We start from the raw sequence: 25,746 nt of genomic DNA, 5'->3' as shown, positions 1-25,746 counted from the left end.
TCTTGGCCAAATGTCGACCATCTGCACTGCTTGTCTGCGTTCTGCGTGTCTCATCGCCTACCTACTAACCTGCAGCCATGCCTGTTCTACCGGCAACTTGCAAATTTTGCAAAATAATGTTTGATGTACCATGTTTTATTTTTCATAATTCGAGAGTTGCATGGTCGGTAAAATTGATTTAAATATATAATTTTTCGATAGCTCTATTGCATCGTTGATTGCAGTTGAAAATGTTTTTTTTTCTTGCAACAAATTTTCCTCAAAAAAAAAAGAACAATTTATTATCATTATTAATATTATTTAGCCAAAACTAAACAAAACAAAACAAAAAGGAGAAGGGAATCTGCGTTACACGAAAGTTAGTTGGTCCCAAATGAGCCAGCACGGAAGGTAGGGGAAGGAAATTTCAAATTGCACCATTTTTTGTGAAGATCTGACTAGTAGTTTTTGTTCTAGTTGAAATAAAAATTGGGTTAAGAAAGAATTGAAAGTGAGGTGGGGGAGAAAAGCGAAAGCACGGCACCGGCCAGGAGATAAGTTGAAGGAAAAAGCGAAGCATATCACGGAGAATGATGACTATATTTTCAGGGAAAAAATTTGATAAACTGTACATAAAAAGCACCATAGGAAGCTGCAAGGCAAGACGTTTATTGGCACAGCCAATATTTCGGAAGAATTTCAAAAAAAAAAGTTGGAAAAGTTGAGATCTCTAGGTAGAAGGCGGTGGGGTATTCGAGGAGGATGGGGATACGGTAACACTTCCGCCGTTCAAAACGTCGGACGGTGAAGCTGGCTGCTCCCGGTACGGTTTGCAGTACGAATAGCGGTGGTTCATGTGCTGACTGTAACTTCCAGAATGGGAGAATCTCTTCAGGCATTTGTCACATTGGAATGGCTTCTCGCCGGAGTGGAGCCGCTTGTGCTCGGTCAGGTGATGCTTGTGCTTGAACGCCTTCTCGCAGATGTCACATTTATAAGGGCGTTGGCCTGAAAATTGAAGATTTTTATTGAAATTTAATACGTTTTGTCAGTTGACTATTTGGAAAACTAACTGGCTCAAAAGTTACGAAAATTTAAAGCGGCCAGTTTCTCGATGTCAAAAACTTGAAAAAATTCAACCTTTTTGCTGATCAAATTGTATTCAAAATGATTTGAGCTTAAGAACACATACAGCTGTCCCCCGGTCTATCTTCTCAATTAGATTACCCCCTTCTTCAATTAATACGATTGCATCACGTATGTATCCAAACATGGTGTCTATTTTCTCCCCCTCTAATACCCTCTAATTTCCTGTACCTCCCCTCCATCCTTTCCGCCCATCTACAAGGATGCTTTACTCACCAGAATGTTCGTATTTGTGTCGAGCCAGTGAACTTTGCTTGCCGAACACCTTGTCACATTGATCGCACGAGAAGAGACCCTCTTCCTCTTTTAGGGGGGTCGTGGGGAATTTGAGAAGCTTGGATTCGTTGGAGCAAAGGGATGAGGCGTCGTCTTCGGATGATTTTTGTTGCTGAAAATATTTAAAATTTTGGTTGAATTTGGGGCCAAATTATGATGCACCATGTCTTGAAAGTTATTTGTAAGAGCATATCTTGGCGGGTAATAAAGCTTTTCAAAAATTTGTTTATTGGAATAAATAATCACATATCTTACAGCTCTTATATCTTCACGGAAGCCCAGGCTATCAAAAAAATTTTTACTGAAAAAGTCTTAACTATAAAATTTGCTGAAATTTTTCAGTTGATAATTTTTTAATAAAACTTACACCCGCTGAGATATGCCAAAAAGGTTTTTTGTTCTTTCCAACTGACAACGCTATTCAAAACATGGAGCATCAAAAATTGTATTGCGAAACACTCCGAAAAATCTATAAAACTTACATCAAGAGCTTTCTCCAAAACCGATAAGCTAGCAGAGTCCAAAATCGATGGGTACTGCCCAATAAACGACGGCCAAATCGACGAAGATCCGCTCGACACGGGGCTTTCCTCGGCCTTGATCGGCTTCTCCTCCTCGTCCTCTTGATTCGTCACGAATCCATTTCCAGCCTGCCGCAGCAACTCCTGGATCACTCCACCAGTCTGGTCGAGGAAGCCGATGAGCTTCTCAGGGCTCCACTCGGGCTCCGTGTCGTCTGTGGATAGCGTGAGGTCCAGTGGTGTCTCTTTGCCATCCTTAAGGCCATCATGATCCATTACCTCGTCCGTATTCTCGTTGTTGCGCTCGTCCTGGAATATGATTCATTATGATTCATTAAACTTTCAGAAATACCAAAATAGTAAGGCGTGACCCCCGAATTCAACTAATTTTCAATTTTCAAAGCCAAAAAGTCCCCCTTAAGAAAGCGAAAAGGAAGGAGGGGGACAAAGAAGCTCATTAGCAGGTGCTGCCTGCCTTCCACCACACACACTGACTCCTCACTGCTCCTTCTTTTTCCCAATACCAAAAACACTCGAATTCATTTCATTTCCATTGATGGGTCCCGTCTCTGCCCCGTCTGAGTCTCCAACCGCCGCCGCTTCATCTCGGTGTGAGAGCGCGCCGGCGGATGGACAAGAGGAGAAGGTAAATTGAATGACACAAATTATGCAAGAAGACAAAAGGAAATTGATGAGAGCATCATGTGAGATGAGCCCCCGATGCACTTTCAGGCCATCTTCGACAGTCCCCCGCCTAAGCTTCCTGCTCCCTCAGACTCTCCGGAGCCCAGAGGACCCATTCAAAGCAACATCTTGAGAAGCGGGCTCAGGTGGTGGCTGGTGACAACAAGCCATTCACCCTCATTTAGTATCATCCTATTATACATCTCTTCCTGTTTCTGCCTTCCCTTCTTTTATGGGTGTCTTCTCGACAGATGCTCTCCTATTCATATCTACGACAATGTCCCCTCTTTTAGGTGTCTATTCTTCCTTGATTGGATTATAGGAGTGAAGTTTTTTGAGGCAAACACTTTTGTAGTGGCGTGGGATTTTAGCACCAAACATGGTGCATTGAGAATTGAAAAATTGAATATCTCTACAGGGGCTTGAGATATCTAAACGTGATTTACTGACAAAAAGTTAACCACAAAATTTGCTACATATTGTTAGTTGGTAAATTCTTGATAGCTCTGATGCCCGCAGAGATGTACCCTCAAAATGACACTATCTTCCAAACTTGGCACATCGGCAGAGAGCGGAGACCGCAGTTTCCAAAACATGGTACATCAAAGCTACAAAATGTTGAACAAATATTTATGCTTTCAAAAAATGTTTGCTCTGATGCTAGCAAAGATAAACCCTTGCAAAAACTCTCCGAAACATGGTGCAAGGACTAAATTTTCCACGATTTGTCAGTTGCCAACTTTCTGATAACACTTTTCTTGGTATACCTTCTAAAACATGATGCTCCACCGAGAAACTGTTCAACTACCAACTTAATTTCCTCGCCAGGAACAGTACCACCCATAAATATTCATAAAACTAGGAGCAGGTGTCGAATTAGGCAAATTTGATGAGACGTGGGGCGAGGGGGCACATGGTAGGGAAGCCTCATTTACAACCTGCCTCAAGCAACGAGAGACAGGGAGGAGTGGATGGGGGGATGAGGGAGACGTGAAATTGATGAATTGATATTTTGAAAGAAGTGAGTGAGCCCCCAAGCTGGTTGGGACAACATGATTTATGGATCACCTGGGGCTACCCGAAACATCAAATTTCTGATCAATTATATTAGGAAAGTTGACACGTTGTACCTGATGACCCCCTAATGACCCCCTTGAGATATAATTGTCAAATGCGCGAGAAGGTTAAAATTAGCAAAAAGTGTTGTCTATTTCCTATAGCCAGATTTTTTGCTACTTTTAATCCAATTGTATAGAATCTGGCACCAAATGTGTGTGCGCGAAAACAAAACATGTGTCACACATTTTCTGATTCCCCACAATTACCTGAGATGCGGTCAAGCTGTTGTTTCCATTTGAGAACTGTGAAGCCCAGGCAGCCATCAACTGTACAGGCGTCTGCCATACGGTAGGTGAAGTCGCAGCCGCAGCTGCGGCAGAAGCCACACTGCCGCGTGGCATACTTGGGAGCCGATTGCTCCGGCGTTCTTTGGCTCGAGTGTTTTGGAACCAGACCTGGAAAAACGGAAGAAATGTGTATGCGGTAAACTGGTGGAATAACGCGATGAGCACCGGCACCTGCGTCCTGGGGACGTGATGTATGTACAACAATTTGATGAGCCACTTGAGCACATGTGTGTGTGTATGTGCTTCCACTTCCCGTCCAGAGACGCCACCTTGTGGGAAACTTTTGTGGGAAAGCGTCGTTAAAAACGGCGAATAAATCTTTACTCACCTGAACGACGCGCTTGTTGACGCCAATCTGCTCGGCCACGGCGGAGAGCTCGTATTTGGAGGGAAATGGGTTGCGTTTGAAGTGGTTTTGCAGAACTGCCACCTGAAAATATTGATTTTAAATTAACGTTTTATGTTTGCTGTGGTCTGAAAACTTTGCTAGTAAAAAAATGTTTGATGCACCATGTCTTAGAGATTATTTCTACTTGAGGAAGGGCTCTACCAAATTTTTAGTAACCAGCTAATTGTTTCTTAAAGTTTTGCAAACATTTTGTTAGTTGACAGTTTTTGATAATCCTCAGAACGTGGTACATCGAACAATTTTTCAATCTTTGGTACAAAATTTAGATAAAACTTCCAACAGTTTAAAAAAATCCTTACCTGTGAATCATTCAAAAAGCTTCTAGACCTCAGCGGCCTCCAATCCGGCGACGACTTCCCATCGGATCCGCTGCCTCCATTATTCATCGACTCATTTCCGTTTTGCTCAGGCGCAGGTGACAACGACATTGACACGGCCGGCGTTATCGATTCCTCTGGCACCGAGTCCTCCGTCTTGACCTCCGTCTTGACCTCCGTTTTCACTTCAGAAGACACTTCCGGCTCATCGACTACCTCAATCTTCGGCTCAGGAGACGCTGGAGCGCTGGGCTCCTGAGTAGGCGTTGGCGAGGTGCCGTTCTCTAAAGATTGGAACAAATTTGCCTGGAGAAGGCTCATATAGTCCATATTGTTTGCGGCGGTGGACGGGAGAAAGGAGACCTGGGGAGTTTGCAATTGGAGCATAATATTCCTATACATCATCAGCTGATATGGATTGAATGGGGTCACCATCGACGGGGATGCCTGTTGCACGCATTTCTTCGAGCTCATGTGTGAGGAGTACGATCCGGAGTGCGAGAAGCGTTTGTGGCACTGTTGGCACTGCAAAAAATAAAGTAAAAACATTAATTTATCACGGAGGCAGCGAGCGCAGGAGCTCCCCCACTGGGACCTATAAATCTTTGAGGCACTGGATCACACGTACTGATGGAGAGCCAAGGTTTGTTTATTGCACCCAAAGGTGCATTATTTCGCCGCTAGCCAATAGCCGCACAAGGGGCGTGGGCTCCAGGTGAGAGGTGAGCCAGAGGTGCGGGGGGAGGGTGGAGCTCAGGTAGCGTAAAGTATCCCGTATCCAATGAGCACACACCTTTTGAGGATGAAGCCTAGCTAGCTATAAGGAAAAAAAAGATGCTCGGGGATGTAGACGAATTAATGAATGCCTAGCGGGCATCTATACTTTTCCGGCCGGCTCTCTCTCACCTTTTGTTGTTCTTGCTCAAAACTAGAAAACTTATGTTGTGAGAGGAGAGCCCCGGTCTTACACCTATATCATCATTAGAGCACAGGTATTTCTCCCCTCATTCCCCGCTTGTCATGTTAGACATTGATAAATTGGTTAGCTGGGAGAGCAACAGGTGACTCGGCGAGCACTAGGACCTACCTCGAAAGGTTTCTCGCCCGAATGGATTCTGATGTGCTCCTTGAGGTGATGCTTGAATTTGAACGCTTTTGTGCATTCCGGGCACTTGAATTTGCGCAGCGCCTCGTCTGATGGTAGACTGCTGGCGGTTGTTGGCATGGCTTCGGCGATATCTACCATTTTACCTGGAATTTAGAAAATTAAAAACAAAAAAGAAAAAAGAAATGCGTAATTTTATAGAGAAGAGAGAAAAATGGGGGTATCCGCTCAGATTTGATAGCTATCAATGATTTGTTACCTAGACAATTTGTAGTGAATAAAATATTAAACTTTAATTTTTTGATAGCTTGCAAATCTTAGAATATATGACAGTTAGTTAGTAAAAATTTAAGCTGACAAGTTATCAAAAAGTGTTTTAAAAAACATATTCTCAATTGTAAAAGTATTGTATTTTTGCTAGAAAGTTACTATAAATTATACGTTACAAATTTGGCAGGAGATATCTCCGCGAGTTTGTTAGCTATCAAAAAGTTGTCAAACAAGAAAATGTAGCAAATTTGATGTTCTACAGAATAACAGGGAAAAATTTGTTTTCTACCAGATTCAAAAAGATACAACAGGTTAAAATTATCAATTAACAAAATTTCGAAAAAATAGAATGCCACAATGAGTTCTAGGTGAGCTATGAAAATTTTATTTGAGTGACCAACTTGACCACTGATGCTCAAAAGGCTCCAAAAAACCGCCAGAGGTACTGTAGACCAAATCGAGAAAACTCTTGAGCGAAAAGCTCTTGAGGAAAGAAACGGTGAAAAGGGGGAATGGAAAAGAAGAGGAATAATTGAATGAATAAGAAGCAGCAGGCGGCACTCAGGAAAAATGAACAAAGGGTAGAAGTAGTGTGAGAGGATGGCCAGGCACCTTGATGAGTTGGCAAGATATGGAAGTTTTCCGCGAAATGAAAGAGACACACACACACAGAAGAGAGCATCCCAATAATGGGGCCCCCTTCTTTAGTAGCAAAAGCTCCCCGAAGAAAGGGGAGAAGAAAAAGCGGAAAACGTGCGGGGAAAGGTGCCAAATGAAGAAGATGCACACCTAGAGGAGCGGTGCCTCTTGCCGCAGGGCTCCAGACGACGTGAGAGCTCACTATGAGAATGTGTGTGTGTGTGTGTGTGCAGTCTCGCACACCACCCAACACTCACACACAATAAGAGAAAAGAGAAGAAGCACACATGAACCTCAGGAGGGCTCATCTGTGAGTGTTTGCGGGAAGCGACGGACCCCCATCCACCTGCCACCAGCCACGCCCACATTTTGGGGGAAGGAAGACCACTTTACCTTACTGTAGTTGGGATGAATGAAGGTTCGATTGCCAGATGGGAAGGGGGGCTCCGCCCAGTTTCTGGAGCCCCTTTTGGGAATTTCGGTGTCCGGGTGGGTGGAGTTTTAGAGGCGGGAAGGAGGGGCTTCGAAATTTTTGGCGGGTAACAGCAATCAGGAAAAAATTGTTTCTAAATTTTGCCAAAAAACTATGCCAAACTATATAACTGAAATGTCGGTTTCAGGATAGGTACTTAGTAAATCCTAAATTGAGACAATATGAAATAGTCAGCTGACAAAAATCGTTACTCCTGATCTTTATGTACGGAAGACAATAATTCCAACGTGATGTTAGGCTGTCCCATCACGGCTTGATCTACAAAAAATGCGGGAATTTTTCCACAAAAAAGTGACATCAGCACGTTCTTAACCATGCAAAATCAGTTGAGAAGTCAGTTGAGAATATTCTAGTAGATCTACGTAGATCAAAAAGAAATGGGGCACTCTGACACCACGTGAACTTCCTAAACTCAAGAGAAATTGCCAACTCACAAAATAATCCGCGTAAACTTTTCTCTAGTTATAATTATTTTTCAGAGATATCAAGAACTTAAGACGACATTTTTGTACCCATGACTCGACTAATTTAACGCTTATCAAAAATTTTCAACTAACAAATTATCTGAAAGTTTCAGGTCAGTTACCATTTGTTTTTAGTCGCTACTCAGCTAATCTTTAAAAAAAATCCTTGGAAAAAGTAAGACTGACACACATAATTCGGAAATTTTGAGAGTTATCAAAAGTGTTTTGTGAATCGGCATATTTTGTGGACTTACTTTAAATTTTCCAGAGTGCTCCTAAAAATACTATTCTGTCAGTTAACCAGCCTACCTACGATGTTTGACAATTCCAACATGTGCTTCTACTCTCACCGCATCTGTTCTCAATTTCAGAACTTTCTCTCTCCTTCTCCTTCTTCTCCACACAACACTTATTAAATTTAATGTCCCGCCCGGTCTTCACAAGAGTCGTTTAATTATTTAGGTGTTTTCGGGTGCTCTTTGGGTGAGGTGTACAAAAGGAGCATATCTGTCCCTCTCTCACGATGAGTATGATGAGCTGAATTTCAGAGTGAGGCGGAAAAACAAGTTGGAATTCGTGGAAAACATCAGGTTGTTGAGTATTCATCATTTCCTGGGGAAGTTGGAGGAGAGGTAAAGAAGCTAGGCAGTCGAGTTTCTCTGCGAATTCACTTTTTACAAAATCTCAGCAAGAAATTAGCAACTCAAAAATGAGCTCAAAAATTAAACATTTGCTCAAATGGAAATCGACATCAAAGATTGTTTTTGAATCAAAAAATCAAAAGTTATAGAAAACGGGTTTTAGCTAAAAACCCCCAGATGGATTTTGACATCCAAAATTGCTCAAAAAATGTACAAGTTGATCTAGACAAATATTGGATTAATGTTGGTTAGAAAAAATCCTCTGTCGAGAAATTAATTCTACGGGTCCATTAAGAAATCGACACTGACAATTGCTCTTAACCAAAGTTTCAAAGTGAAACGGAAATCAGCACCAAATCTATCGAATACAACATAGAGCAGAACCTAATCCAACATGACAAAAAAGTAACTGATGAACAGTATTTCTGTTTGGGGTGGCTTGTGATAAGTAATTAGACCAGTGAAAGTAATATGTATGACGATGACGGTGGTGTCCAATATCTTTTCGACGCCGCCGTTCTCTCTCGAGAATTGAGAAGCTTCATCCAAAAAGCTGCAGTAGGCCCACCCCTGTCAAAATAAGGCATACACGTTTATCTGTACCGTAAGCGGCGTTCGTTCCCCCCTCCCTCCCTCACCCAGCAACTAACAAGTAAACCTGAAAGACAGGATTTAGAGAAATGAACTGTTTTGACACGCCCGAGATAGTATGCTAATTGCGGAGAGCGCGGGACACAGGCGGCGCGGCGAGATATAAAGATACGGTTGCGCATTTCCGTGAAAAACACTAAACTATGTGTTCTCGAGAGTTTCGTGTAGGAAGAGAACTTGTTAGTTTCCATTTGAAATCCTCCCCTACGCGTGTATGTACAACTGGGTTGGATTTGGAAAAAGTCAACGGTTTCGCTTTTGGCTAACCAACAACAGACACATACCTAATCAGATATTAGTTAGCCGGATTTTGAAAGCTAGCAGGAACTTGGTGGTGTGTGGGGGAAAATAGATTGGTTGAAGCAATTTTTGATAGTTATGGGACCATGAAAACATTTGAAGATCGATGACAGTTTGGGGAAAGTTCAGTGAAAGTTCAAGAAAGTTGTCAAGAGTTGGAAAAGGTTTGTCGATGTTCGGCAAAATTTCGGCAAACATTTGAGAGAGGTTGGTGGGAATTAGTTGGAGGATGTTTGGCAAAACTTATAGGAACTTTGAAGAAGTATACCATAAGTTCAAAGTAGTTTGACTGAGTTTGACAAAGTTTGGAGAAAACTCGAGGAGTTTTGACAAGTTTTGGCAGAAAGTTGAAAGTTGACAAAAAAAGGTTTTGCAACAGAAAATATCAAAAAATTCGACCGAAATTGAAAAAACAGTATTTCAAAATTCGATTAAAACTCGACACAAGTTATCCTAAACTTGACAGAAATTTTTGGAAAATTTGACAAAGCTGGACAAAACCCCTCTTGAAATCTTTAGGAGCCTACAGTACCCCTTCCTAAACTTCCCACCTTTTCCTGTGGCTCATGCTCCACCACCACCACCAACGTGACTCAATGAGGGCAATTATAGAGGAAAAGATAGTACGAACAACATGAAAGTGTAATGTTTGAGAAAAGGTTGTCACACACCAGAATGAAGACATTCAGCAAATAATTATTTTTTGGGGTACCGGGGGGTGCAAAAGGGCAAGCGGACATCTGTTTGGCACCTGGAACATGTCCTGAAGAACCTGGGTGAAAAATAGTGATATGTGTCAGAGAGAAAGTGTTGATATGATTGATATTACCCCCTTCTAAGATCATTTTCTCATACCAATTACCTATTAAACTTTGGATGGTGGAGGAGGGCTACGGCGGGAAAGTGACCGCGAGAAGGTGAAAGTTGGAAGGAGGAAGGTGAGGTAAATTGTGAATTTCCGTATTTTTTGGGAAAATTGTGTCCAGCTTTGCCAAACTAGCCTCGAAAATATTGCACAACTTTGTTCAAAATTTGGTCTGAAACTTTTAGAGTTATCTATTAGCAAGCGGATGGATGAAAAATTTAAGACAAATTATCACAAAGTTTTTAATTATCCTGAAATTATCCTGAATTTTTTGGAGCAATATAACAAGATTTTGAACTATAAACTACAAAAAATTTTTAAAAAACTGTGGACTAGGTAGAAAACTTCTGAAACAAGGCGCAACTCCAAAATTCAAAAACAAGTAACTTTTGCTCTAAAACAACCTCAAAAGTGCATTTAGAATAATGCTCCGCCGTAAGAATTTCCAACGGGCTCAACTGGAGGTCACTGATGAAATGGGCGGAGCGCGGTATGTCTGGGGTCCCGATGACTACCAAAGAGATAGAGAAACAACATCATCACCGGTGCTCCAAAAAGGCACAGAGCCCTCCCCACCAGGCAGCGGTCGTCAGTATTGGCATGAATTCCAAATGTGATACTTTGAGGGAAGAAAGGAGCACAGGAGATGCTCACGAGAGCTAGTTGGAGCACAAAAAGGAGAAGCACGTTTGAAGTATCGAAAGAGAAAAGAGCAGGAGGATGCTCTCTCTGGAACAACGTAATTGGATGACGGGGAGTGAGGCAGAGAGACAGGTAGATCAAATTATTGGCGCATCACACTAACGAGAGTGCTCTCACGATACTCGAGCAACTACTTGGAGTTTGGTTTAGGGGGATTGCTAGAGTTTTTTTACGTGATTTCGAAAAATTTGGAAAAATTTTCTTGAAAATTGGCAATTTTTTGAAGAGATTTGTCGAAAGTTGTCGAACTTCTGTAAAACTTTAGAACTAGTAGAATTTTGCCAATTTTCTATAAAATGTTACCAACGTTTTGCTTTCTGAGCGACTGTTCTGGCTTTTTTTAAAGTGCAATTTCCTGCCGAACTTTGACAATTTTCTGCGGAACTCTCAGAAACTTTTTGAGAATTCTGTCAATTTTTCGACTATTTTTGACAGCTTTTTGGGAGTGTCTTACAATTAGAAATTTTTTTCACCTAAGTGAAACGTTTTTTTTTAATTTTTACCAAAATTCTGGAAATTTTCCTTCCTATTTCCAAATTTCAAAATCTTTCAAGCTTCTCCTCCTCCTCCTCCTCCTTGCTTGCTCATTTTTCTGTAAGAGAGATAGGATCCCATAAAGGAGAGCCCCCGGCGGCAGAGCTCATAAGAGGAAATGAGTTCCATTACGTATGTACACGGAGACACGGTGAAACCACCACCATCCCTCCTCATTTCCATTCAAAACGTCGTAAATTTTTGGTGGCGGTGCCTTAAAATGGTGTATGACGAGAGCAAATGGAGGTTGAAATGTCAATTCTGGAGAAATTTGGGGTTTTAGGTGTCCGGGTTTTGGAAAATGTTCAAGTTGAAAGTTGGTTCTAGGTTAGCTATACCAACTAACCAATATTTGGTAAAAGGCCAAGGCTTTTGGAAAATGTTCAAGTTGAATATTTGCCCAATGTCTAGGTACTATTTTACTAATTTTTGCAAAAGGCCAAATTTAAATTTAAATTTGTTAAATTTTGTGAAGATTACCACTTTTAGGTGAAAGTTTGGCATAGAGTTAAATACAATTTTTAAACAAAAATTTCAATTTTCTCGCTGAACCGCACCTGCTCCGATGTTCCACACCACTACTGCCACATTTATTTGAACTGCACATCATCGGGGCGCGGCGGCGACAGCTTTTTTGCGGTGGGGCACCTGTTCGGCAGTTTTGTCATTTCGAATCAAAAACGTGAGATAAAGATGACGATGATGCAGCTGTTGTCGGTGGGGTGTAGTGGTATACACATAAAAATCGACTGAGAAATTGGAATAAAATTGTTTTTTTCTTGCTTGAGGCTTTTTTTACAAAAAAATTGGACTTTTGACTTGAAATTAAGCTCTAAATCTAGGTAGCAACCCACCAAAATTCTTGAAAGATTCCAATTTCAAGTTGAAGTTTGGCTCTACGCCTCGGTACTAATTCACCAAAAATTTTGCACAATGCCAATTTTAAGTTGGAAGTAGGTTCTAGGTGTAGGTACCATTTTCCCAAAACTGGCAAAATATCAATTATTATATTGATAGGTAGTTCTAGGTACCTTTAGACCAAATTTTGACAATTGGCTGTAGGCCAAGGTGCCAAATTTCCAAAAGTATGGCAAATTTTCAATTTCAAATTGAATCTAGATATAGGTTTAGATTCAGAGATTGCCGAAAATTTCTTTTTGGCAAAACTTGCACGTTGACACTATTCAATTTTTCGCTGAATAATGGGAATGTACATCCGGCAAACAATTGGATTAATTAATAAAAGTGTCACACCTGGGGGTACCCCATGCTAATTGAGACACACTCCTGAGTACAATTACTCCCTTCTTTACTCACTTGAACAATTATGGCTCATCTCACACAAGGCTCAAGACCTGCTGCTGACAGCCCCCGTCATAATACCAACCGTCTGTTACAATGTATCGTCTTACCTACTTAGAATAGCGAGGAATGATGATGATGATGATGGTAGAGGAGCCCCCGGAAATTAGGTGAAATTTCGTCAGGAATCTAAGACGTTGGGAGGCAGGACGGGGGCAGGAGGAGAAGGAGGCTACGCATCTTTTGGAAACTGAAATTCGATAGGGATGGGCAGGGGAGCACCCACCTCTTACTGCTTAAGGGGATTTTCAATCATCTTATTTTTCAGATGAGCCGCGGCGGCAGAGCACAACCTTTCAGGGACAGGCTATTGCACAGACTACAAAAATTATTTGAGGGATAACCTAGAGGCCTAGAAGTGGTACCTAGACCTAAAGCCAGATTTCAACTTAAAGTTGGCAATATTTCAAAATTTCATCAAATGGTATCTAACCCTTCTCTTTATTCAAGCGGTGACTCCAAAAAGAATAGAATAACAATCAAAAGTTGTGCAATAGGTAACACCTTTTTGATTTTCCTTTCTCGGGTTAATCCTTCCTGGTTGAGTACTGTCCTTATCCACTAGAACTGTGCATCGCCACCTGCCCCGGTACCACTTCAGGAACAGTTGTAGTCACTTGTGTTCCCGTCCTATTATAACTAATTGAGATAGAGAGGAGCTTCTGGTGAGCTGGACGAGGTTGAACTGGAGGGGATTTTGGTGAATTGTCCAAATTTGGAAAACTCGGCAGAATTCTACCAATTTTTCAGAAAATGTTCTAGTTGAAAATTGGTACTAGGTTTTAAATTCTATTTTGGAACATTTTCGGAAAATTTTCAGGTTGAAAGTTAGCTTACTAGACACCATTTTCCCACTTTTTAAAAAAAAAATGTCAAAGTTGAGAGTTACTACTAGATCTAGGTACAAATTTTCACTTTTTTTTGGGAAATGTTCAGGTTGAAGGTTGGCTTCTAAGTAAAAGTACCACTGAAAAATTGGCAACTCCAAGTTGACATTCAGTTCTAGGTCTAGGTACCAAACTACCAACATTTGGAAAAATTTCAATTCCAACTTGAACCCCTGGCAACTTAAGGACCATTTTCCATCTCACAAGATTGTTTATGAAAAATGCCGGTGGACCTCTAGAGCCTAGGAGAGGAGTAGTAGGGGGAGCTCGTATTGAGGAGCCATTCCCCTGCTCATCGTTTATACAATCGCTAATACCTTGACAGAATACGAATAAACAATAGAAGGCGATGTGTGGTGGGGAGCTGAGAAGAAGACAGCACACGGACACACAGGGGGGCCCTGAGACAAAGTAGCTGTTGTCTTCTGTGGGGCGCCCCTGCCTGCCTGAAAGGAAAGGGAGCATCCATAATGCGATAAAGGGCAGTATGTGGCCAGCCAAAATGCGATTTGATAGGAGGAGAGGTGTAACGTGTCATGAAATGCAATCAGAATCTTTCCCTCATTTTGTCCCTTACTATGTCAACACGCACACACACAGCACAGAAGCCAATTTTCGAGCACCTTGAAGCGGAAGAGTGCCACGAGAACAAATTTCGATGGGTCACACCATTGTGTCTTCCTTAAGCACACACACACGCATAAAATCCTCAAATAAGGCTTGAAATTGACCGTGTGGTGCAATGGCGCTCTATGGTACACTGGGGAGCTTAGAGGAACGGCTCGGTAATCCCCTAGGTGTAGAGGGGCTGGACATTTGAGCGGCAGGCAGGCATCACACGTCTCCTTTGGAATTCATAATACTATGAATCATGGAATGACTTGAGAGTTGGGGGGGGGCAACATCATTTCATAACCATTTCGAAACGGTTTTCTTATCATTTTAGCAAGAGATGTGAGCGTTCTGGGGGGAATTGGTCTATAGGGAATAAACATCAAAAGTAATTTGGGTCAGTTTCAAGCCAAAATTTGGTCCAAAAACTACGAAATTTCAAAAAAAAAATGACAGCAGCATTGGAATTAACGGGAAGATACGCGAGGTAAGGTGACTCATATTTTTACTTTTCCAAACAATTCTTTAAACCTCCAAATTTTGCGCAGCCGAATGGCTAAAATAATCTTCAGAACGCAGCCGACAAAATTTGGGGTTTCAAACCCCGACTACTTTACCCTAGTCCTCTAATTTGTACTGTAAGCGTACTGTACAGGTAGAATTATAAATTCGAGTTTTATAAAGTACTGCAGGAGTACTTTAAAAAAACTGTTCTCATATAATTTGATACAAACAACCAAAAAGGTCTTTCTCACGTCAATTATGCAGTAAATAAATTATTTATTCCGCAACACAGCATTTTACCTCGGTGGAGGGTACTGTAGATTAGGCACCGTCCACAGGAAATTTAATAGTCAACTTTTAACCTTATCAAAGAAAGATTTGCCTACTACAAAAAACACTTTACCAACGTTTTAGGCGGGTTTACAGATGGTATAAAAATTTCTACAGTGCAATTTTGGCAAATGAACAGACGGTCATCCATATCCCTCCCGCACGCTTCTTATCTTAATTTTTCCATCTCTCACACTTTCTCCTCTCGAACTACAAATCAATCAAAGAATGATTCGGCCAGCCAGCTGGCGGGTTGAGGTGTCCGTTGGAAACATTGTGAGCTAATAAGGGAGCATCGAAAATACTTTTCTGAGAAAAAATATTGGAATATTTTTGTCGAAGTCTGACCGAAAGTTACAGATGTTTGGCCGAAAATTACCAGAGTTTCACAGAAATTTATCGAGGTTGGACAAAAAGTTTCCAAATTTTGACAGAAAGTTATCAAAGTTGGACAAAAAGTTGCCAAATTTCGACTGTCGGTTTTCGGTATTTAACAAAAAGTTAAAGAAGTTACTACGGTTGACAATAGTCTACAAAAATCTGACAGGCAGTTTCCAAAGTCAATTTTCAACTAAAGTTTACAAGTTCGCATTAGCTCTCAAGTGAAATTTGGAACTTGTCCAAAGTTTGGCCTTAGCTGGCAAAGTGTAGCTACCCTAAAAGCCAGAGCCTAGCTACAGTACCCCTCGGCACCTACCCTGGTAACATTTATCCCAATTGAAATGCAAATTCTAGATCCTCCCACCCCACTGTTGGCTTCTGCTCCAGCTTGTGCCTGATGGGCCGTGTGCTCAATTAACGCACTATCTTTATCCTATCTACGATGCCATTGCTCTTCCACCACAGACGTACATAATGTGGCGTGATGAACAAATTGCCTCATCTTTCCTCCCCGTGTGTGTGTCCTATGGATGCTAAAATTAAGCGTCACATGGAGCATTGGTTGGCTCCTAATGATGTCTTCATATCAGATTTTCGCCTCCTCACGACCTTTGCTATTCGGGCATCTCGTTAGGCACTCCCGCGGGATTTCAAATTTCAAATTTCAACTACAGGGGATGAAGGTGGCAAATTGGTTTTACACTAAACTTTGCAGCATCATGTCAAAATTTGGTTAGATCCTGGCTTGTATTATAGTAAGGAAACATAAAGTTTCGGGGATATCTGTGGCACATTGAAATGCTCATAACTTTTTCAAAAACAGACTTATACAAAATTTTTCAATTAATTCTACATTTTGTTAGTTGCCAACATCTTGATAGCTCTTTTTTTTTGGTGAGATATGCTAATTTTCGTTGCAAGACCAATTTTTTTTTAAATGTTCCCATCACAAAAATCTTCAGGACCTTGATTTGAAATAGAAATTGGTGTTCTAGTTTTGTGCAATTTGACAGATTTTAAGTTTTCAAATTTTGGAAATTCAGAGCATTAATTTAAAGGTAAAACTGTGCCAGTGGGAGATTTTGTCTAGATACGCACTGATCCAAAAAACACTCCAAAATTTTTTCAGATTTTTCATAATTTCCTGCCAAAGTTTTGGCAAATGGCCGAAATTCTGAAAAATATGAGATTTTGGGGAAATTCAATGCAATTTTGCACCCCTACAATGTTTTGATACAAATAATTAAATCTAAATTACAGTATAAAAAATGTAGGAAAAAAACCTAGGATTCCAAGCTACAGTACTCCATGTGCTGAGACCTGATACTTTTTTAATCGCTCAAATTAGGTCAAGATAGTTCTTAAAATAAAGTTTTAATTTTTTCGAATTTAATTGTTAATTTCATTCTTAAAAATTGGCTCAAATCTGAACAAAAAAATGTTTGCAACAAAAAAAAACTCTCACGACAACAAATCCCCCTTCTGTTCAAATTACATAACCCAAAACACCTCAATCTAGATATATCACCTGAGAACTCAAATATACAATAACCATGACGTGTATATGGAAGGTGTCGATTGCCAGGTGTTGCGCAATTGACCTTTGGAAACCTGTGAGTACTCGCGGCTCGGGGGAGTTATGAGAGCTATTAAACATTTGTCAACTAACAAGTTTGAACGCCAATTTTTTTAATTCAATTCAGCAAATTAGGCAACTTTATTTTTAGAATTCATAATAGATTCTTGAGATAATGGTACTTGAAATTTTAAAAAACAGTCTTATCACATTGGGCATAAGATGTATAAAAAAGTTGTCAACTATGAAAATGTTCACCATGTAATTGTGCATATTCTGTTAGTTGATAAAATTTTATATCTATTATGGTTGTTGAGATATCCATTATCGCAACGGTAAGCTTCAATTTGTCTTCTGTCTTGTGTACCTACTAATATAGTGAGTTACGGTAATTTTTGTGTGCCACCTATACCCCCGGTACTGCCGATATATTACACGGTCACCTTTCGAATGATGAAGACATAAAGCAAATGTGTTTTGAGGTAAGAATAGTGGGGCCCGGTGTATAAGTGACCTTCTGGCGCACACCACGTTTTCGCAACATTCCCTCTTGGCAACATCTGGTTCGAAACGACAAAAGACCCGACCCGGTGTGTATGTGTGCTCATCTCGCGCCAGATGCCGAAGGGCCTAGTGGACCACTAGTTTATCGCCTCTAAACACCTTTATTGCGCGTATCGGAAGACTGAGATGGTAATAGAAGGGATGTTCAATTAAGCGGATTGACATTAAATTTGGAGAAAGAAAAGGGGTTAGCATTGGTGGATATTTGAAAATTCATAACAGAGGTGTGCGGAAAATATGCCAAATTTGCCGAACACGGCAAATTTCAACAATGAAAATTCATTTAGAACTCAACTTTGGCAGCTCATATATCGGTCGATTTAATTTTTATCAAAAGTTTACTAACTAACCAAACATTTATCATTTATTTTTTTATAGTTTTGCAGATGAACCTTTTCTGATATCTTTGAAATTAACGAAGATAGGATCCTATAGGAGCTATAGAAGCTGACGAAAATTTTCAAAAATTTAGAAATTGTGTTCAAACTGCCGGAAGTTTGATAGCCGAGTTGCTGATAAGAAATAAAAAAAATTATTGGATTTCAGATTTTTTCAGCTTTTGTCAAAGTTTTCCGAACGAAAGTTAAAGCAATTCCCAAACTTTTAGAGTGTTATTTAAGCTATCATAAACTAAAATATATTTTCGGTTTCTGAAAATTACCAATTTTTCAAATGTAGTGTTTTTGCGCGAAACCATCACCAGCACAAAATTAAAACAGGTGTGAAATTTTTCTGTTATGAAACAGAATGACAGATGTGTCGGTCAAACAAGGTCACCAAATAAAAAACGACCACCTAAAAAAATTTCACACTTTTCCTCAAATATTAATCAATATCAGTTGTTGAAACAGATGGTGTATCTTGAGGTGAATCTTTTGTCCTTTTCTTCCAAGTACTTGTCCCTCCATCTGTCACCTACGATGGGACACACAAAAGGGACCGCCCGTCCTTCTCCCTCTCCTAATCCCGAAGCTCTTGACTTTGTGGCCTTGACAGTGCGTGGATAGTATTCATACATGCTAATCCTACAGGTGTCCCGGCAGAAATTAAATTGTTGCGTAAATGACACGGCAATTGAGGGATGGAAAAGTGCAAGAGATTTGGAGAAAACATTTTCAGAGTTTCAGACTTTTGGACATCGTTTGTTCAAGTGTTATTATGGTCTCACCACGAAAAAGCTACTGTACCCAGATTTTTGTGAATGATCCCGATTTTGGCGCCTCTGAGCATGATTGCAGTCAATGTTCAGCTTGGTGTGAGCTGAACTTAAATTTTACAATATTTCCGGATTTTCCTACATCGTAAGCTTTATTCTAACTGTAATCATGCCTCGGTCTCACCACGAAAAGTACAGTATCCTAGGTTTCTGTTGCTGGACCTAACCTTTACCACTTCTGGGTTTGATTGTAGTCAATTTTCAGCTCTTGATGAGCTGAACTCAAACTTTACAATATTTTGAAGTATTCCTTATTGTCAGCTTCATTCAATTTAAGTTTAATCATCAAAGGGTCTAGCCACGAAAATCAAAGGTACGGTAAACTACGGTGGTGCGGCCCGATGTTAGTGCCAAAGTTTTATTAGCATATTTTCAATTTTGGCTGCCAAGGGAACTACAGTACCCCAGGTTTCTGTGGCTGAACTTAAACTTAGCAAACCCTAGTCATAATAATATGTAACCGAATCATTCAAACTATGTTTCGTGGCGAGACCCAAATTCATACTAAATTCCCAATTCAAATCATGCCTTTTTTGCCGTGCAGATTGACATGAAACTGTCAGGCATCTTGGCCGGGTGGTTCAAAGGTAGCGAAGACAATTCCATGAATATTTAAGAGAGTCCATCCTTGCATATTTTTACGGACGCATGCCGAACAAAGAGATGATCACGGACAGGATAAGATTGATGACAGGGGGTGAAGGTAAAGGGGAGACGATGTACATAGAGCATCCCGGAAAAAAACATGGGGGATTGTACCAGTAAATGTTCAGCAGCTAATTTTCAGAACCAAGATCAAGCTGAAAAGTCAAATATTGCTATAATTTGGAGGCAATTTCACCTTGAAATTCTTTTTCGAACGTCCGGGCCCAAACTGATGGGTGGCCAAAGTCACTGCCCTTGAGCCCAAATTCGAACCAGCCTTTCGGGTTAGCCACAGCTATTAGGACAACAAGCCCTGATTTTCCAATTTCAACCACAGTTACTACCGACTGAACTATTACTCTTATTTTCAACCAAGACTATTACCTATTGAGCAATGCATGCAAACTGAACCCCTTATTCCCGCACTTAAGCAACCTTTTTTGCGGCCCTGTAATCAAGTGCTAATCTCATTGAGCTTAACCTCACCGCGCGCTGACAGACATCTGGCAGCGTTCTCCACTTGGAAATGTAATATTGTGCCTTTTTCGCGCGCGCGGTCTTGTCCTGCCAGGGAGGCAGGTGCCGGATTACTTGGGTGTCACTAAGTACCTTTGTCGGCAAACAGTAGCAAAACATCAACAAGATCAACATATTTATGCAGGCGCGCGCATCAAGAACAACTGAGAAAATGGAATGAAGAAATTTTGTGGGAAAATGTGGGGGTCTCTAGCGTCTCTTCTTTGGAATTGTTGCCATCTTGGGTACTTGGTGCTCGTAGAGCTTGCCAAACACTGGATCCTCCACTGTGTAGTCGTTTTCGATTGGGAGAAGCAGTCTGGAAGAGGAAAATTGTTTAGTTTTGTAGGCCAAAATGTACTATTTTCACCTATTCTTAGTTCAAAATTGGCTAAATTTTTTGATCTTAAAATCTTTCAGCTCAAACTATCATTCACGCTGAAAATGCACAATTTGAGCTTAACTTGCAATCAAGTTTTACTATTTTAGCTTCAAAGATGGAGTAGCGCCAGTAGGAATTTCGTCAAAATACATTTTATAGTGTACAAAATACAAAATACATTCTATATTACGGCGAGTAACGACCGAATATCCTAATAAAACACTCCAAAAATGTTAGATTTTTCATAATTTCCGGTCAAAGTTTTTCTTTAGAATAAAATTAGGATCTTAAAAACTGTCAATTCCTTCCAAATTTCAAAGTTCGACCAAAATTTCAGACATAAAATGTATACTTTTCAATTAAATTTATAGGAAAATCTTCAATTTTTCCCGAGATTGTTTTCAAGTTAGCTAAAAAATTTTAGGCTACATTATCGAATATTTACTCCATTTTTCCGTTCAACGGCTTCTCCTTATTAATCGACTTTCCAGTTTCATCGTCTTCAAAGAACAAGTGTACCAATGTGGCAATTCCAAAAATGATGAGCCACAAGACGAGAAACGGTAGAGACTGCTTCAACCTACAAAATTAGCCGTCCTTAGGTGCTCCAGGCTTGGGGCTCCGGGGACAATTTGGTAGTGAAAATGTGTTTTCGATTACCTAATGATAAACAATTGGGGTACAGATGTGTCCTCCTAAAGAAGGACCGGAAATATGATATAAGAAGAAAAGGTTGTGTGGGGACATGAGGGGGGACATCTAATTGCAATCTGAGACCTATAAGTGGATTAGAATTAGTTGCAATATTGAAGGGTGTGAGAGTCTCTACACATTTTACGGCGAGTTTTGGAAGAAGCTAGAAGGGGGGAACTAGAAAATTAATTTTTGAAATCAGAAATCCTGTACTCGAGACTGCAGAAGCAAATTTCAAAAATAAAAACTTGAGGAAGTTGTTTTTTTTTTTGAAACAGTTCCGAGAAATTTCTGGAAAAAATAAATTTGAAACTTTTAAAAACTGTTAAAATACGAAAAATTCGACAAAATTTTTTCCACCAAAAATTCGAAAAAAAAACGTTCAAAACTTTTTTATAATTTCCAAAATTTTAGCAGTTGGTTTCTTTACAGAAAATGTATTTAAAGGTAGAGTACCGAAATCTGAGACTTTGCTTTTTTTAGACCCAAAATGACCCAAATTTCGTAATCAGACGATTGAAAAATTTCTAAGAGAAGCTGGCAAAAATTTTGATTTTAACTGAAAATGAGCCTTTTTTCAGAACTTTGAACCGCCATAACCTTTTTTTTTTGAAATTTTTAGAACGTCTCATATCTGGTAGTTTTTTGCCATTTCAGGTCTAAATAAGCAAAATCTCAGATTTCGGTACTCTTCCTTTAAGTAGTTTTCCTATTTATTTTTAAGAATAGATGAATTGATAATTTGGTTTTTTTTTATTTTGTGAAATTATTAAAATCTTAAAACTTTCCTTTTTTTTCCAAATTTTCACTACTAAAATTTTCAAAAAAAGTACCCCAAAAACTAACACCTGACTAAACGACACATCATTCTGACAGCAAGCGATAATTCCCCGACGAGTGCAGCACGAAGAGCCCGGCGAGCACAGAAAAATGTTTGGCTAAAAATATTTCTCAATAGAGCGCAATTACTCTGCTGCTCACCTGGTACATGGGCATTGTGCTGTTGATAATGCACACCGTCGCATCATCATTGTCAATAGACATTTTTTAGTTTGGAAATTGAGATGAAAATACAAAATTTGGGGATAAAGTTGAGTCAGTGGGAGCTCTGCTCCGCCGGCTCCTAGGAGATTTGTCGTGTTGCCAGGAGAAAACAATTTGGGGGAAAGACATTTTATGAAGTTCTGAAAAAAATTACGCAGATTTTCATGTAACATAGAATCTTGCGCTTCTCTGCAGAATAACACCTGAAAAAAACTGATTAGACTCAAATTTTCAGCTCCCTGTATCTAGATGGATTAGGTAGTGATAAAAAAATTTACACCTGACAAAATTTAGGAAAATAACAATTTTATTCTGAACAAATTGCTAGTTGGAAACTTTTTGATATCTTCAGTTTTCTTTAAGATAAGCTTGCTTAAAGTTTAAGAATGCACTGACCAAATTTTAAATTCTTAGAACTTTTTATCTCGGCAGGACTGATAGCTATTAAAAATGCATCGAAAATATTCAAAAATTGAACTCAATTCCTGAAATCAAATATCCCATTACCGTATCCTCCTACACCAGGACTCCTGAGCCAGGAGGTCCCATCAGATACATACACTTCAATAATTTATTAATGCATTTACCGATATGCATCAATCTATCACAGACAAAGCCTTCGTCGTCGCATCCTTCTTCAGCAACACACGCAACAACAATATCAGCAGGAGAGACAGATGTAGATATGTTCGAATTTGCATATTAAGAATGCATACCGAATCCAAGCGAGGGTCCGATGAAGCCTCTCCAAAGTTGGGGGACCCGTTGACCCCGGAAGACCTGTCAAAACCTGTGTAACCTGATACCTGTGCACCACCATTCTGCCACTGTGTTTATATCGTCTCGAGTGGTGGTAAGAAGTGGTGATGACCCGGTAATCTTACAAATATACACACATCTGTTACATTGATTGGTCGGATTACCACTTTCGAGAGGAAATTATGGGTTTAGGGGTTTTCAAACAAAAAAAAACAATTTGTACAAAAATATGACTCATTGCCGTTCGGCAAATTTTTTTCATTGACGAATTCGGCAAATCGGCAAGTTGCCGGTTTTCCGATTTGTGGGAAGTTTTCAATTCCGGCAATCCGCCGTTTTGCCGGAAAAAATCGTTCGCCGACCCTTGATTTGACTGTCAAATTTTCTAGGCTTTGCGTGACGCTACTGTTTAGCGAAATACCATGCTGAGGGTGGAACCTACTGAGCCACGCTGAGAAAATCGATAGAGCAAGGTCCGGTGGTCGAACCTGAGGTGCCTTTAGAGGCCTACTGTGCCAGACTCCGAAAACCTTGGATAAGACACTGGGGTCGAACCTGTGATTTTCTGAGTAGTAGCCACGCTTCCAACATAATTAGAGGAATTCACAATCTGAAAATAGCCTCTCATTCTTCCAATTTCAACATTTCCTTCTCCTTCTCCTTATCCTGCTTTCCTAAATGGGACGAGCCGCAAAATGCAACTGCGCCGGCCGCCGCTGTCAAAATAGGGCCATAAATTGGAACAAATGTGGTGGGTGCCGGTGCGTTTTGGAATTGCTCCCCAAGGTGTCTGAAAGAAACGTGGCTATAAATCGCGAATCATGGATGATCGTTTCCGCGAGACTATTCTCCCCGATGCTCCCCAGGGGCTCCTACCGCACAGATCATCATACGCTTATGAATAGGCTCCTTTGATGAGGCCGCCCCGCGCGGGTAGGGTCTTGAATATTTTACGGGCGTGCTGACCGGGGATCGGCAACCACCACCTCGGCCAAGTTGCAAAGTCCTTTAAAAGTACATGACTATGTCCAAAAGTGATTCCGTAACTCCTCCGCATTCCTCCCCTGCTCTTGAGCCAAAGTGATTGATAAATCCGAATTCCCAAGAGCCACGGCACGGTAGCAAACGCGCCTGCCAATCAAACACTTCTCCAGGCAAAACAATTCTCCGAAGCTGCCGCCGCCGACACTTGTCAAAAGCTTCACCTCGTCAAAACGGCCCCGAGCCCCTACGGGGAAAACCTTCACACACAAGAAATGGCAACACAGCGACAACCTACGCCATCAATCTTCACCATATTTCATCAAGGGACCGCTTTTTCTCCCATTCCTGGAGCCTGAGCCCTTCCTGAGCAAAAAACTTTCGACAACCTGAAAAGTGGGAGTAGGGGGATTTTGTTGGTGTCAGACAAAACTTGTTAACTAAAAAATAATGTAAAATTTCGTTTTGTGAATATTTTTTTAGTTGGCAACTTTTTGATAGCTGACAAATTCACATGTGTTAACGAACACATGATCTAACAAAAATGTGAACGTTCTAAGTGCCTAGTTTCAATACAAAATATTGATGTTGGTTTAAGAGCACTCAAAAAATGTAAACTGAAAGCATATTGATCATATCTTTAGCTTCATTTTGTTAGTGGAAAACTTTTTGTTAGCTGTCAAACCTACCGATATATTTTCACTTGAATCTAGGCTAGCGTATACTGCAGACCATTAACGGGTCAACTGTTTGGATACTTTTATCTTATTAATGGATAAATCTATTAAAATTTGTTGACTAACAAAACGTTGGCCATAATATTAACTTTAATTTTTTAGTCAAACTTTTTTGGCTAACTATCAAATTTAACTAAGTGTACGCTTCTGGGCTACCGTAGCCTTATAACCACCGGCTGCCTTACTCACTCCGTACTCACTCAAAACCGAACGGAACTTGAATCGCGTGTACCCGAACTTCTAGTGTTCCAACAATGGTTCATTTACAATTCAACCCGACTACGGTAGCCTTCTTCTAAACACCGGAACCGACTTCGGAAACTCGTTTGGGGTCTTCTTCTCCTCTACTCCTCTACCACCACCACCACCAAACATCCTTGATGTCTCTTTTTGTGTGTGTATGTATATGGCGGCTCTTGTTAACGAGCTATCACAAGGGAATACCGTAGAATTGGAAGAGCCCGGCCGGAGAAATAGCGTCGTGAAGCCGGAGAGCGCAGACAAGTCACTCCTCGAATCGGGTGCTCTCTCGGCAATTGTTACCGAGCGGGGCATCAAGAAGAGCCGCTTGTTGGTGGGGCACTGCTCATACTAAATAACCTCTATACACGCACATCTTCCGATGCTTCCTGGAATTTGACAACACATCAAACTTTTACGGGTTTTGAAGGGATTCGTTGATTTGGTTCGAAGAGGGGGGAGGTTGTTGAAATTTTTAGGTTTTGGGGACCAGTTTTGGGAAAATGACGAGATTTTCAGAGCATACTATTGGCAATTTTCTGAAGTTCACAATTATCAAATTTTAAGACAGTTCGGCAACTCGGCGTGGAGTACCGAAATGGGATATTTTGCCTTTTCAGACCAAAATGGGTGAAAAATTTTGAATTTCGCAATGAGACGGTGTTTCAAAGTTTCGAAAAACCAAATTTTAGCAAAAATATCAAATTTTGCCACTGGAGAGTGTCGCAGCGTGTGGAACCGAACTATTTTTTACAGATTTGAAACCCGGCAACCCAAAAACTTTAAGAATCGGCACCGCGCCACCCCATTCTCATTCATAGCCCGTTTTACACATTGATCTCTGCCTTAAAAAGCCTATTTATCAGCGGCTAAATTCAATTTCGAAAAATGATCGGTCGAACAGTGGTCAATTAA

At 40.5% G+C, this 25,746-nt stretch overlaps 2 protein-coding genes and 11 non-coding genes across 13 annotated transcripts; 5 read left to right on the top strand and 8 right to left on the bottom strand.

The window, feature by feature from the left end:
- Positions 1 to 264: 264 nt before the first annotated feature.
- On the bottom strand, positions 265 to 5,991 carry zag-1 (Zinc finger E-box-binding homeobox protein zag-1). The gene is made up of 7 exons (NM_068023.7): positions 5,826 to 5,991; positions 4,721 to 5,263; positions 4,341 to 4,442; positions 3,932 to 4,120; positions 1,884 to 2,231; positions 1,342 to 1,513; positions 265 to 987 (listed from the first exon to the last, which is right to left on the bottom strand). Exons 1-7 carry the CDS (start codon positions 5,982 to 5,984, stop codon positions 710 to 712), a joined length of 1,791 nt encoding a protein of 596 aa, NP_500424.3. The 5' UTR covers positions 5,985 to 5,991; the 3' UTR covers positions 265 to 709.
- Positions 3,436 to 3,650, top strand: F28F9.9. Its single transcript, NR_053074.1, has one exon. It is a non-coding gene; the product is annotated as an Unclassified non-coding RNA F28F9.9 (non-coding RNA).
- A 704-nt stretch (positions 5,992 to 6,695) lies between the features above and the next one.
- F28F9.16 lies at positions 6,696 to 6,936 on the top strand. Its single transcript, NR_053072.1, has one exon. It is a non-coding gene; the product is annotated as an Unclassified non-coding RNA F28F9.16 (non-coding RNA).
- On the bottom strand, positions 6,718 to 6,936 carry F28F9.10. The gene has a single exon (NR_053073.1). It is a non-coding gene; the product is annotated as an Unclassified non-coding RNA F28F9.10 (non-coding RNA).
- Positions 6,937 to 8,846: 1,910 nt separating this feature from the next.
- On the top strand, positions 8,847 to 9,112 carry F28F9.8. Its single transcript, NR_053071.1, has one exon. It is a non-coding gene; the product is annotated as an Unclassified non-coding RNA F28F9.8 (non-coding RNA).
- A 386-nt stretch (positions 9,113 to 9,498) lies between these two features.
- On the bottom strand, positions 9,499 to 9,519 carry 21ur-14375. Its single transcript, NR_053070.1, has one exon.
- A 3,321-nt stretch (positions 9,520 to 12,840) lies between these two features.
- Positions 12,841 to 12,861, top strand: 21ur-14856. Its single transcript, NR_053069.1, has one exon.
- Positions 12,862 to 15,608: 2,747 nt separating this feature from the next.
- F28F9.14 lies at positions 15,609 to 15,757 on the bottom strand. The gene has a single exon (NR_053068.1). It is a non-coding gene; the product is annotated as an Unclassified non-coding RNA F28F9.14 (non-coding RNA).
- Positions 15,758 to 20,205: 4,448 nt separating this feature from the next.
- On the bottom strand, positions 20,206 to 22,114 carry F28F9.2 (uncharacterized protein; the record flags this gene model as incomplete). Its single annotated transcript, NM_068022.2, has 4 exons — positions 20,206 to 20,314; positions 20,823 to 20,957; positions 21,917 to 22,008; positions 22,052 to 22,114. 4 exons carry the CDS (start codon positions 22,112 to 22,114, stop codon positions 20,206 to 20,208), a joined length of 399 nt encoding a protein of 132 aa, NP_500423.2.
- Positions 22,115 to 23,676: 1,562 nt separating this feature from the next.
- F28F9.7 lies at positions 23,677 to 23,798 on the bottom strand. Its single transcript, NR_053067.1, has one exon. It is a non-coding gene; the product is annotated as an Unclassified non-coding RNA F28F9.7 (non-coding RNA).
- A 205-nt stretch (positions 23,799 to 24,003) lies between these two features.
- On the bottom strand, positions 24,004 to 24,195 carry F28F9.11. The gene has a single exon (NR_053065.1). It is a non-coding gene; the product is annotated as an Unclassified non-coding RNA F28F9.11 (non-coding RNA).
- On the top strand, positions 24,054 to 24,195 carry F28F9.12. The gene has a single exon (NR_053066.1). It is a non-coding gene; the product is annotated as an Unclassified non-coding RNA F28F9.12 (non-coding RNA).
- An 827-nt stretch (positions 24,196 to 25,022) lies between these two features.
- On the bottom strand, positions 25,023 to 25,164 carry F28F9.15. The gene has a single exon (NR_053064.1). It is a non-coding gene; the product is annotated as an Unclassified non-coding RNA F28F9.15 (non-coding RNA).
- Between the last annotated feature and the right edge of the window lie 582 nt (positions 25,165 to 25,746).

Source organism: Caenorhabditis elegans, chromosome IV (assembly GCF_000002985.6).
Source record: "Caenorhabditis elegans chromosome IV".
NCBI lineage: Eukaryota > Metazoa > Nematoda > Chromadorea > Rhabditida > Rhabditidae > Caenorhabditis > Caenorhabditis elegans.
Note: the sequence above shows the minus strand (reverse complement) of the source record. Positions and strands in the feature narration are given on the sequence as shown.

Bases quoted from the DNA above. Each gene is read 5' to 3' on its own strand.
- zag-1 (NM_068023.7), bottom strand. From the start codon at position 5,984: ATGGTAGATATCGCCGAAGCCATGCCAACAACCGCCAGCAGTCTACCA. The intron at 2,232-3,931 runs GTAATTGTGGGG...ATCATATTCCAG, and splicing joins ACAGCTTGACCGCATCTCAG to GACGAGCGCAACAACGAGAA. The intron at 988-1,341 runs GTGAGTAAAGCA...TTCAATTTTCAG, and splicing joins ACACAAATACGAACATTCTG to GCCAACGCCCTTATAAATGT.